This window comes from Perca fluviatilis, chromosome 18 (assembly GCF_010015445.1).
Source record: "Perca fluviatilis chromosome 18, GENO_Pfluv_1.0, whole genome shotgun sequence".
Lineage (NCBI taxonomy): Eukaryota > Metazoa > Chordata > Actinopteri > Perciformes > Percidae > Perca > Perca fluviatilis.
The window spans coordinates 20862859-20875003 of record NC_053129.1 but is presented as its reverse complement, the minus strand read 5'-3'; the positions used below and the strand labels follow the sequence as shown (position 1 = coordinate 20875003).

At 42.0% G+C, this 12145-nt stretch overlaps 1 protein-coding gene across 1 annotated transcript in view; it reads left to right on the top strand.

The window, feature by feature from the left end:
• The first annotated feature begins 259 nt into the window (after positions 1 to 259).
• Positions 260 to 12145, top strand: part of utrn (utrophin) — a 188528-nt gene continuing 176642 nt past the window's right edge. The window contains exons 1-2 of the mRNA XM_039782730.1: positions 260 to 683; positions 2365 to 2529. Coding sequence (XP_039638664.1) covers positions 2457 to 2529 — 73 coding nt within the window. The 5' untranslated portion in view covers positions 260 to 683; positions 2365 to 2456. The remainder of the gene's footprint in view (positions 684 to 2364; positions 2530 to 12145) is intronic.

Genomic DNA, 12145 nt, shown 5'->3' with positions numbered 1-12145 from the left:
GTAAGGCCGGGGTGACTGTTTATGTACCTGTTTATGTTGGGAACATTTATGGGAACATATCACATTAATAAGGCGATAAAGTATTTAAAAAGCACAATTATCAGTAAAGGCAACATGAGCGACTGCAATTGCCAGTTGGCATGACTTCTCAGTGATTGCCATAGAGGGGCTAGCCTCAGACCCTTTTTACTTTGAAGGACCTGTTCTAGCATTTCCGTTATGTTTAGCCAACTTTGTCGAGTTTAACATCTGTGTAAGCAGCAGGGAGAAAGAGTCAAGTAAAGCAACAGGAACAAAGTTGTGGGACCTGAGTCCACCGTACCGCGGTGTTCACCCGTGAAATGTAATAACCATCTCTCCGTTTCCGAGAGACAGCCTGCCGTGTGCTTTAAAGACTACGATAAGACGTGCTTAGCATTGCGTTGCAAAAAGGCGTCTTTGAAAGCTTTTTTTGGGGCACATTGTTGTGGAGACTGGATGCGCTTGAAGACGGTTCTATTCAGTTAGCTAGCTTACGTTAGTTAAGAAGAGTGCCTCGTACCGAGTAGAAAATGCCTTAGATTAATTGGATTAATGTACTTCAACTTGACCAATACCTTTGACTGTATTTGTCTATCCATACTCTACACGCCTTCGACTGGTTCTGAGGGAGCACGTCTCCTGACTCCTTGGTGACAGCAGAGGTGAGTGTGTGATTTGGATCTATAATAGCAGTCAAACCTAAGAGATAAAACATTAACTACGACAAGGCCACCAAAGATCTGCAGTTTAAAAGTTCCTTCACGTGTTTTGTAGCAGTATCAGTGTAGTGTGTTTTCTTTTTGCCAGGAAAGCAGTAATCTCGTCAGATTAACACAACACAGGACTGGAGTACTTTAAATGTATCTAAACTACATTTCTGCCAAATTCGAAGATTTCAGATTGAACTGGTATCCCTTCACAGTCGTTTCGGCTCGGTTGTCAAAACTACTCCTTTCACAGTGAGAGGAACCGAAATTGTAAAGACACCAGCAAGATAGATGGGCCTGTCTTTTTCTTGAGTTTACAGTTGTTATTTTTGGGTCTTGCGTCATCCCTCAAAAACTGTAACTCACAAAGCACTGCTCGATAAAACTGCACATACACGCCTTTCATGGTAAAGACAAGCTATTTTAGGAGTGAACATGGTCGAGTTTTTTATCAAAGGATACCCTGAATTACACACGCACAAGCATTGACCTCCACTTAAAAATAGGCTATAAAAGATGCAGAAAGATAACTTGTGAAACTGCAGCACCAGCTGACCTATAGGTCAAATCGAACATTTGGAATTATGACAGATGGTGTTTGATTTTTGGAGCTGCTGACAGTTGAGCACACATCACAGCGGCCTTTATGAAACTGAAAAACTACAAATAGAAAAGACAGCGCCAATTGCAAATATTAGCACATTAAAAGGCATTCAAATTTCATTGCAAGGCAATATTTAATTAATCCCCTAAGGGAAACTCTCATCGCTTGCTCTCATTACTTGAAACTCTCACCACTTGCAAGAAATCCTAGTCCAGGGTTGGCTGCTCTGGACAAGGGACTTTTGAACCCTGAAAAACTGAATTAGACTATATGAAAAGCATCACTTGGTTGCATGAAGATAAACCTATTGCATGCAGTCATGCTGTGCCATCCTACATAATTCTGTCAGATACCTCTGAAATCAATGTCAGGGTCTGAAATTAGTACCTACTGACGAAATGGAATCCAACTCAGCATAGATGGACAGTGTATTTATTGAACTCTTACGACTTATAGAGTGCAAAAACTTTGTTCATCAGAACTGAACATTAGAATAAAGTTTCAGATTTGACTGTGTATGATGGTTTGTTGGGACCAACCAGGTAGTTGTTTTGAACTCTGACATTATTGGCTAGTTTGTTCCTGAGCCTTTACAAAAGTGTACACTACGATTTGCAGCATTATTACATCATCAATTACTATAATAGGAGTCGTTTTTTTACACATAAGTAAATGCCCAGATTGTCAGCCTAAGGCCATGGTGTGAAACCAGTTTTTTTATCCCTTGCGTTGTTTAGCAGACATGGAGGTGAAGTCTCAAACAGCTGTTAGTGTTTTAATGACCTATGGTGTTCCTTGTGAAGTTTCAGATCTTCGTGTGTGTGTGTGTGTGTGTGTGTGTGTGTGTGTGTGTGTGTGTGTGTGTGTGTGTGTGTGTGTGTGTGTGTGTGAGTGTGAGTGAGTGACCATGTTTGAATGTTTTGTGTCTGCAGCTCCAATGCCTGTGACAGCTCCACTCTCCAGGCCTCCTTTTGAGATGATTTCCACTGCTTAAAGTCACGTTAATGCAGAAAGTTGTATTCTTACTTACAGGTGCAGAAAGAGGGCTGTTACACTGTGTGCCAAGAGGCCTGGATCTGTATCACACAATTCCAACTGATAAAACATTGAATTTGTTGGCTGCCATGGCATCACAAGGTAACATAGCAGAGGGCGGAGCCAACGAAGAGTTCAACGACATCATCAAGTGGAGATCTGGTATGTTTTGGATTCATTATCTTGTTTAATGTTTGATGTTCCATGTTGGACACACTGCTTGCAGAGTGTGTAAGCATGCGTGGGTCTTTAGCAAAATAACTGGTTGTCTTATAACTACATTGATAGAAGATTTAGTTGTACGTGCATAAGACCAGTCACTGAAAGGAAACACTGACAGAGCCAGAAATCCTGTTGTGCATGGTTAACCTCAGTTCCCATGGAGGCAAGGGAAAAGGGACAGAGGCAAAGCAGAGCAACAAAGGCATGGAGAGAACAGGAGATGGTTGATTGTAACACGTTTGCTAAGAGAAAGAGAAAGTCACCGGCAAGGTGATCAATGGCAGTGGTGAAAATGGAGACAAGAATACAGGGATAGGTTTAAAGAGCTGCACCCTGTGATCCCTTTCTCTGTTGATCATTCCATAGGTTAATCTTTTGTGAGAGAGAGAGAGAGAGAGAGAGAGAGAGAGAGAGAGAGAGAGAGAGAGAGAGAGAGAGAGAGAGAGAGAGAGAGAGAGAGAGAGAGAGAGAGAGAGAGAGAGAGAGAGAGAGAGAGAGGAAAAACAAGTTGTTGCGCTAGCAGGAGGAGTGCTTAAGTTGAACAAACATTCAGGATCAGCACAAAATATATATATTGCACATTGTACCATTGTCCATCTCTGCTCAAAGATGACATTTCTTGCTGGAATAGGATTTAACTGTAGGTGCCTTTTTTCATGTGCTGTACATTTGCTTAAAAACTGTGTTGGTGGGTGCCCGGATAGCTGAGTAGGTGGAGCAGGGGCCCATACAGTATATAGAGGTTTACTCCTCGACGCAGCGGGCCCGGGTTCGACTCCGACCTGCGGCCCTTTGCTGCATGTCGTTCCTTCCTCTCTCTCCCCTTTCATGTCTTCGGCTGTCCTGTCAAAAATAAAGGCCGAAAATGCCTTAAAAATAATTTAAAAAATTGTGTTGGTGTGAGGATAAGTGATTGAGGGAGACATGGAAGAAAAAAAAATAGGACCTCCTGTTTGTCATCATTTTGCACTCATCTTCTTAATGTTCAGGACTTTAGTCTGATACTCACAAATGTGTATTTATCAAATTAATATATGAATGATTGTACTGTATGTCAGGCTGAAAATGTTGATTAAGATTAACTATTTCACATTTAAAATGTTGGGTAAAGTAATTTTGGTAGATTATATGGTACGTTCATGATATGGATAATAATGATGTTTTTTTATAGTGAATTATTGAATGAATACTTCCATTTAGGTGTCATGCACACTTAGCCTTGTATGTCAATTGAAGTTATAGCAGCAATCAAGTTAAGGCAGACAATCATTGGTATGTAACGCATGTAACTTCCATTGTTAACTGTAATGTGCACCCAGAATACATCATGTAAATGCTTATGTTGGAATCAAAAAGTGGTGGCATGTGCGTTAGTTGAAATCTGCTGGACACTCTTCCCAACTCCCCATTCTTGCTGTTTCTCTCTTTCTACTGCAAACTGTAAAATAGAAAAAAGTAATAATAAGAAAAGTGGGTAGATTTATCCATCCTGTCCAGTCCGTGTGCCAGCTTTCCACACCCGTCCAGCCTCAGAAGGCTGGCAGATTCCGTGCCAGGAATTCCACCGTGCCGATGGAGTTTGTAATTTACAATGCTTGTGTCCAGACCACAATGCTTTTCTTACAGAGATTTCACGTTTCCCTAGCAACCCCAAAAGTAATGTTTTCTTTTATGGCAAAGAGGGGAAAATTTAGCACGTAGCTTAGCTGCAGACTAAAACAACCCACAAAAAGCTGCATGGCACACTTTGTGCAGTCGGTGGCCTTACAGAAATATGGATGAAATCAGGTGCTCTTTTTTTATAATTCATAGAGTATGTGAACTCTGCACAACCAGATCAAACCAGGTTTTTAAATTTGAAGATGTTATTTTTCACCAGGACACATGCATTGCTCCACCTTGAACTATAGAGGCTGATTGTTAAAACGGATCCCCTGACAGCCTAACAAACCTGGGTTTGTCTTCTGTGGTGTCCAAAATTGAGACATGAAGATATATGGTGAGAAAGAGAGAGATTTGTAGCCTACAAGGGGCTGAAACATGGACTTTGTGTGTGTGTGTGTGTGTGTGTGTGTGTGTGTGTGTGTGTGTGTGTGTGTGTGTGTGTGAGTGGGTGGAAGGGTGTTTTCACAGCTGAGACGAGCCTTGTGAGAAAAGCATTAGCGCACTGGTTCATCTTATCTCCATACCAGCCACCCTGGGGGCGTGTTTGAATGGTTGAAGAGTTTATTCACAACAGTGAAGTGTATATTTAAACAGCATGCGCGCACACACCTCCCTTTTTTTTGTCATCATTACTCATTGTCCGAAAGTAAACACTGGTCGTCCTGATCTTGTAGAGAAAGTTCTGTTATTTTGAAACTCTGTTTCAGTTAATTCAGCTGCTGTGGGTATCATTCAGTATGTAAACTGTTACTACAGTGAGAAACTCTACTACAATGTGTGCTGAGGCAAGGGGGGTGTGTGTGTTGTCACTCTGCCTCCCATAATGGAGGAGAACAGCAAGCTAGACAGTCTGTCCCTTTCACAGACAAACATATGCACACTCATGCCTCTTGAGGGGCGTGGGGGGTGGTTTATGTTTTCCAGCGTGTCAAGTTGTTATGCAAGCTCGGAATGGACCAGGAAGTGAGTGAAAAAGGTGCAGGGTAGAACAGTGTGAAGCTGGACAAAGTAGTGCATCTGGGAAAAGTGACTCTACTTTGGTAGGAACTTTATTGTGTGAATGGCAGGTTTAAAGGACAAATCTGGCGCAAAATGAACCTAGGGGTTAATAACACGTGTTACTAACCCCACATGTGAGTTGACCGTTCTCTGGGATATGTTTTCATGCTAATCGACTGTTTCATAGCAAACCGCTAATTAGCTTATAACGCTAGTCGTCAGCGCACAAGTAAAGTAAAAAGAAATTGCTGTTTCTATACCACTAACAAGGCTCAAAATAGCCCCACACTTCCACGGTAGCATAATAAGGGTCCTTACATGTAAACCGAAGCATTGACAACTTTGTAAGAGTACAGACAGTTTATTAAAAAGATAGTTTATAAAGACAGTACTGTTCACGTATACAGGCGGGCGCCATCTTGGGAAAACCGTCACGACCAGTCGAACGATGAACACCGCTCTTGAGCTATGTTACTGGTTACTGGTTGCACGGTGTTTGTCGTTCGACTGGTCGTGACTGTTTTCCCAAGATGACGCAGATTTGTCCTTTAAGCATTAAAACACAGGACCAACATTTACCTGTCGTATTATTAGGCTTACACACTTGGTCAAATAATCTTTAAAGGTCCAGTGTGTAACGTGTTTAGTTGTTCATTATCAAAATCTGTGTTGCCCGTTCACAAACTAGTCCTTTTTCATGAATATTTACCACCACCATCCATCAATTCCAAGTATTCCTTTTGGCTCGAAATTTTACATTTGCATTTGCATGAACTGGGGTAGACGCTCCATATTCATGCGCCATCTTGAAATACGTTAGCCGGTAAGGGACATACAGGCTATTCTGTTCCACCTTTCGCGTTTACGCTGTCGCATGATAAACTCACAGGTGCTGCTAATGCTGCTAATGGGTATCGTCGCTTCCCGGCCCCGGCAAGTTTGAAGAAGGAAACATGGAGGACCACACGTATTCAAAATCCAAATTTCAGTTTTGTTGTCATTACAGAAACTACTCACTATAGCTTTAAGTACTGTTTTTCCTTTGTTCTCCTTTGCTGGTTTTCATGAATATCTTTAATCAAGCAACTTGAAGACATCACCTTGAGTTTGTCTCACATTTAATAGACTAAAATTACAAACAATCTAAAGAAATCATCTACAGATAATCTTATTGAAAATAATCATTACCTGTCGCCCAAAAATTGACCTAATAGGCTGAACTCCTGTTGAGAACCAAATATGCGTGGTTTGCCTCATGGCACGGCAGTTCTAGTGGCTACAAACCTTTTCTTTAACGAAGTCCTGGTTGGATTACCCTATAACAACCTGAAGCCCTAACTACCTATCCAGCCTGTGCACTTCCCCTCCCCCTACCCATTCCAGAGTGTGGACAATTGTGAAAGGTCAAATATCATCCACAGGTTTAGGGGCTGTTGTTTAACAACCATTACACAGTAATGGAAACTCACCGGACCTGATTTCCTCTCTGTTTATTTGTCACTTGAAAGCTCTGCCGTTGAAGAGCCTTCTCAAACCCTCTCATACTGCTCTGGTTTCCTTTTACTGGTTAAGAAGTGCTAATCTTCTCTGTATCTTAACAATTTTTCATATGTGCTGCCTGGTTACCTGACCTGGTCTTGTTCTTCTCCATCTTCCTATTCTCTGTTGTCACTCATTACTCTCTCCTGTAATTCAGTGTGTATCTGTGCATTTGTAAATATGAGAATAACAGCACCAGTCCTAACATACTAAAGATTTGGTGGGTGCCATGCAGCTACGTGAGTGTATGCAGCTTTGGAATTGTGGAATTGGAATTCTTAAGAAATCCACTGTTGTTTGATTTTTGCCTATTTGCCATTACCACACAGAAAAGCTTAATAATGGAAGAACTGCAAGGCCAGAATGCATGTATGAATGCATCTGAAACCTTGATTCTTCTAGTTTCTGACAATGTGCTACTTTAGTATGTGATTAAAAAACAACCTACACTACATCTGTTCAAACATTTTTTGTGATCCTTGTCTTTGGTCCTCATCTTTAATAGTTCATACCAATAACTAAGTCTAGGCCTGTTGCAATATGCAATAAATCAGTTAATCGCATGATAAATAAAAATGAGCTCGATAATTTTTTAATGGAAATTATCGCGGCCAGAAAAATTTCCATTTTATTTATTGTTTTTGGTTGTGTTTTGTTTTTATTCAAGTGTATTTTTTGTTAACAGAGACTGAGAGTCCATTTTCTTTATTGTTTTTGGTTGTTTTGTTCATTTATTGTGGATATTTAAAATGTCTTCCAGTTCCATATTCTTTAGAAATAAAAGTTTATTGATCTTTGAAAAGGTGTACCATTATATTAGATGAAAATGGTCTCAGAACGACAATATTATTGTTTATCGCAATAATTTCTGGGACAATTTATCGTCCAGCAAAATTTGTTATCGTGACGGGCCTAAATAAGACTACTTTATGCCATTCTATGGAAAACACCACACATACCCAGCGGCGTCGGACTGGGGGGGGGAAAGGGGACTGAATACCCAGGGCCCTCATGTGAGGAGTGCCCAAAAAGATGCTAGAATGAATAGCTGTGGATGCGGGGAGGGGCCCATAGGAAATGCCTTTCTACAGGGCCCAGAATTTTGTGCTACGCCCCTGCACATACCTTCTACATCTTGTCAACACCACATGTATAAAGTTTCAGACCTCTAGGCCTAGCTCTCTCAACTATGCCTATACAGAGGAAGGGCCATCTACTTATGCATTATTTATGGGTGTGAGACGCTGTATAATAAAATTACATAGGGTTTTTGTATCGAATAAGAGAACAGGAATGTGATTGTCACCAAACAGAGGGTGTGGAGGGTGTGGTAAGAATATTTCTCTTAAGATTTGTCGCCATACTAGCTCAGCTAGTTGTCATGGATCCTTGGCCACTCGTAGCAGGGTGGGCTGAGTACTTTGAAGAGTTTTAGCTCGTGTGTGAGTGCATGTTTGGAAAGAGATTGGATTACTCATTCAGAAATAATTTGATGAAACATTAAAGTTATCTGGAGTGATATTTGCCACCTAGCCATGACAGTAAAACCTTTTTCTAACTGTCAGTGAGTGCAGTGTTATGCCAATACGTAATGATGGGTGTGCATCTGCATGTGTGGGTAGCATGGAACACAAATCAAAACAAAGAAGCTTTGACTGTGGCCACCCCCTTGTTCTGAGATGTCATGCCCTGAATTAGTTTTTGTTTGCCTCTGGTGTTTGAGCCTCACTTTCTTGTATGGGTATATGGTCAGTGAGAGTTCTCATGAGCATCTTTTGACTTTAAGGAAGCAAAGTGTCCGCAGGGAATGCCGCTGGATGCGTCTTCACAGCAATATATACACACATGTTTGTTCGTCTCTTTGCTTGTAGCTGGATGTGGCTGCATGGGAAGTGGGAGGAAACAAGCTCTGCAAAATCCTGGCTGGAAATTTAGGAATGGAAGCACTGGCCAAAACATCTCCCCTGGGTGCGGTTGTCTGTGGGACTCTGCCTCTTTGGTCCAATGTGTGTGTGTGTGTGTGTGTGCGCACCCAGCAGCATTCACACACCCCGCCCAGCCCAGATGATATTTAAACTCTCCTAAAGAAGGCTGAAAATGGCAAGAAAATGATCAGTGTTGAATGTTCCTGTGGTTGTTAAACATACACACAACCCGGTCTCCTCTTGCTGTGAATCTCCCTTTTCCAAAGCATGCCCTTCCAGTTTAAATCCCTCTCTTAGCCCCTTTTCCTAGCTCATTAGGGCTACAAAGCCATGTTGCCCAATCTACCTTCTGACCCTTCGCATGACAGGATTTACTAAAACAAGAAAACAGACTGAGGCCCAGAGAGAGTTTAAATTAACCCTTTAAAGCTACACTGGTATTTCACCACTGAGTAAATAACTTGAAGGAATTGAATTCCCACTATTAAAATGCCTTTTTTTCCCCTCAGAGTGCTGAAGGTTTTTTTCATCCATTGGTTGTTAACAAGTTTTTGTTAAGGCCCGGACACACAGAGCCGATAATCGGCCGTCGGACAGTCTGGCGAGGTCAGTGACTCGAGTCTGTTCGGTGTGTTCCGTGCCGTTGTCCGTCCGAGGGGCCGTCGTCCTTCATTTTGGCCGATTTGACATGTATAATCGGCGGGGCGGGCACTGCCGGCAGTAGACTCAAATGACCCATCTGATTGGTAGAGTGCTAAGCCGGAAACGGGGAGCGGAATGAGCGTGACTAGAGTCTCTCAAAATCTGACGAAATTTTTTTAAACTGACCTTTGTTGATCTGAAATGAAGACAGATTCAGCAACTGCATGGCCTAGTTCTCGTTTAAAAAATTTTCAGAAACACGTTTCAGTGAACTATTTTAGTACAATATGAGATCGTATTCTGAACAAGCCGCCATGACAGTCTGGCTTTTGAATTTCTGGAGAAAACAGACCCACGTGACTCGTTCGTCCAATCAGGGCAACAATACAGATTGGCTCCGCCTGCTGTTATGGAGACGTATTACGTCTCGTCTCTTCGGTGTGTTCTGAGGCATTTTTTTGACCAACTCGGGGAGACAGATCAGTCCAACTGCCTTTTCTGCCGCCGGTTGACCGTCTGGTTGGTGTGTAAGCAGCTTTACTTGTTGTAGTACTTATGGGGCTAAAACTATGTGCATAGTGCAAACATTTAAAAGCTTTTCAACTCTACAGTTGGGGTTTTCACTATCGAGCCCTTGAAGGAGTTTAGAATATTACCTATCCGTCACAACCTGTTGTTTTTATGTTTTTACAATGTTAAATAGAGTGGACTGTAGAGATAGACAGACAGGACAGACTGGGAGAGACACAGAATGCACCTCTATAAAGAGCTGTTGAGAATTTAGACATGGGAATCTACAGTTTCCAAGGGTGGAGGGGCCTGTGGCATTGTGGGAGATTAGCATTTTCCATCTCCTTCTCTTGGATATTGGTCGGACCACTGACTCATCTGCTCTGTATGTGTGTATTTGTGTGTGTAATTGAGAAGCGCAACCATGATTACCTCCGGCACTTCTGGAAAGGGATTTTCTTTAAAGGAAAGAATCAACCTAAAACACATTTAAAAGCAGCCATTTTCAACATATCCTGCATTTTGTGGTGTGTGTGTGTTGAGATAATAATCATAAAGACATTTACCATAAAGGGGAAAGTCCTTGTTAAACAAGAAGAAATCCCACTTGTGTACATTTTGAGTAAATGGTGTGACTCTTGCTGTTTCGTGACTGGTGGGGATCACAAACAGAAATCAAAGTTGAGAATCATGACGCTGGGAGAAAGAGGGCACAACTTAAAAGTGAATTACACTTTTTCATCCCACATTTCTGCAGGACATTGAACATCAAAAAGTGACAGTACAGTGGAAGTTTCTGTCTGGAGAATGGGTGAAGTCTATTAGTACAGCTAGAAGGCATGGAGATGTGACTATCCTTGATTTTTAAATGATTTATTTTAGATTTAGACTAAATCTTGTGTTTTTTTTTTAGCTTGTGGGAGAGGAGGCTTTGGTGGTCAGCCAGAGAAGGATACACAGTCTTTTCATTCATGTCTTAGAACTTTGTAGCTTGACCTAATTAGTATATTTATAAGGCTGTGTGACATAAGGATTAGTTATTCGATTAATCTATTAACAGAAATACTATATGTCAATTACTCAAGTTCAAATGGCAAACATCCAGTAAACATGCAGCTCTAAATGTCATATAAACTCAAGCAATGCTTGTGGTGAGACATGAAAATAGGGTTTAACTTTTTCCAACCAATAGACATGGGACATGGGGTTTTGATATGAAGTACCATAATGAGCGTGTGTGTGTGTGTGTGTGTGTGTGTGTGTGTGTGTGTGTGTGTGTGTGTGTGTGTGTGTGTGTGTGTGTGTGTGTGTGTGTGTGTGTGTGTGTGTGTGTGTGTGTGTGTGTGTGTGTGTGTGTGTGTGTGTGTGAGAAGGGACACACAGAGAGATGTTTATGTCAGTACATATGCACTCGCACGGCTTCATTCAAGCAGCACGATGACGGATGCTCTCGGGGTGGTGTGTGGAGACGGAATGACAGAGGGGGACGCCTGTCTCTGGGTTCATGACTGATGCAGCCCAGTGGAAAGTCCCTTTTGGTCTCTGATTCCTTCAGTCAGTGCCAAGCCAAGCCTCACCCAACCCAAGTCATTCCTCTGAGTTGTGACCAGACCAGCTGCTGCAACTCTCTAATGAAAGGAAGTGGATTTAATTCAATCAGACGCTTTAAGTCGGTCACGGGGGGACTGGGCTGTGTATTCCTCCTTTACTTCCTTTTTGTAAAGGAAAGGAAAAGAGAAAACAAAACACTGGAAAATTAACTTTCTGTCTGTTTTCCCTTGCCCTCTACCCTTGCTCCATTTCACCCTCTTAGTGAGAATCGAGTCAGTTGTTTGTTCAGTTGCCCCTCATTGACTAAATATGTCAATGAGCAAATGGACTCGGGCCTGTTCCACTAACCTGGTTCACAGACTGCAATAAATGTCAGGAGCCCTGTCACAGTTGTGACTGCATGTCCTGCATTTATTCCAAGTCATTTTGTTTTGATTATCAGTGGTTTAACTTTCATTTAAACAGTAGCAAAGGAAGTGGCTGCTGTAGCCCAGGGTGTCAGCGGTACGTTTTAGGGTTTAGGCCTGTCTGGGTCATGTTTATCTGCTGTCCCTCTCTGAGACGTGGGAGAATGAGAGCTGTTGTCCTTGCAGTACTTTGTGTTTTCAGAGGAGAATCAGCTGTTAGTTACAGCAACACACACACACACACACACACACACACACACACACACACACACACACACACACACACACACACACACACACACACACACACACAAACCA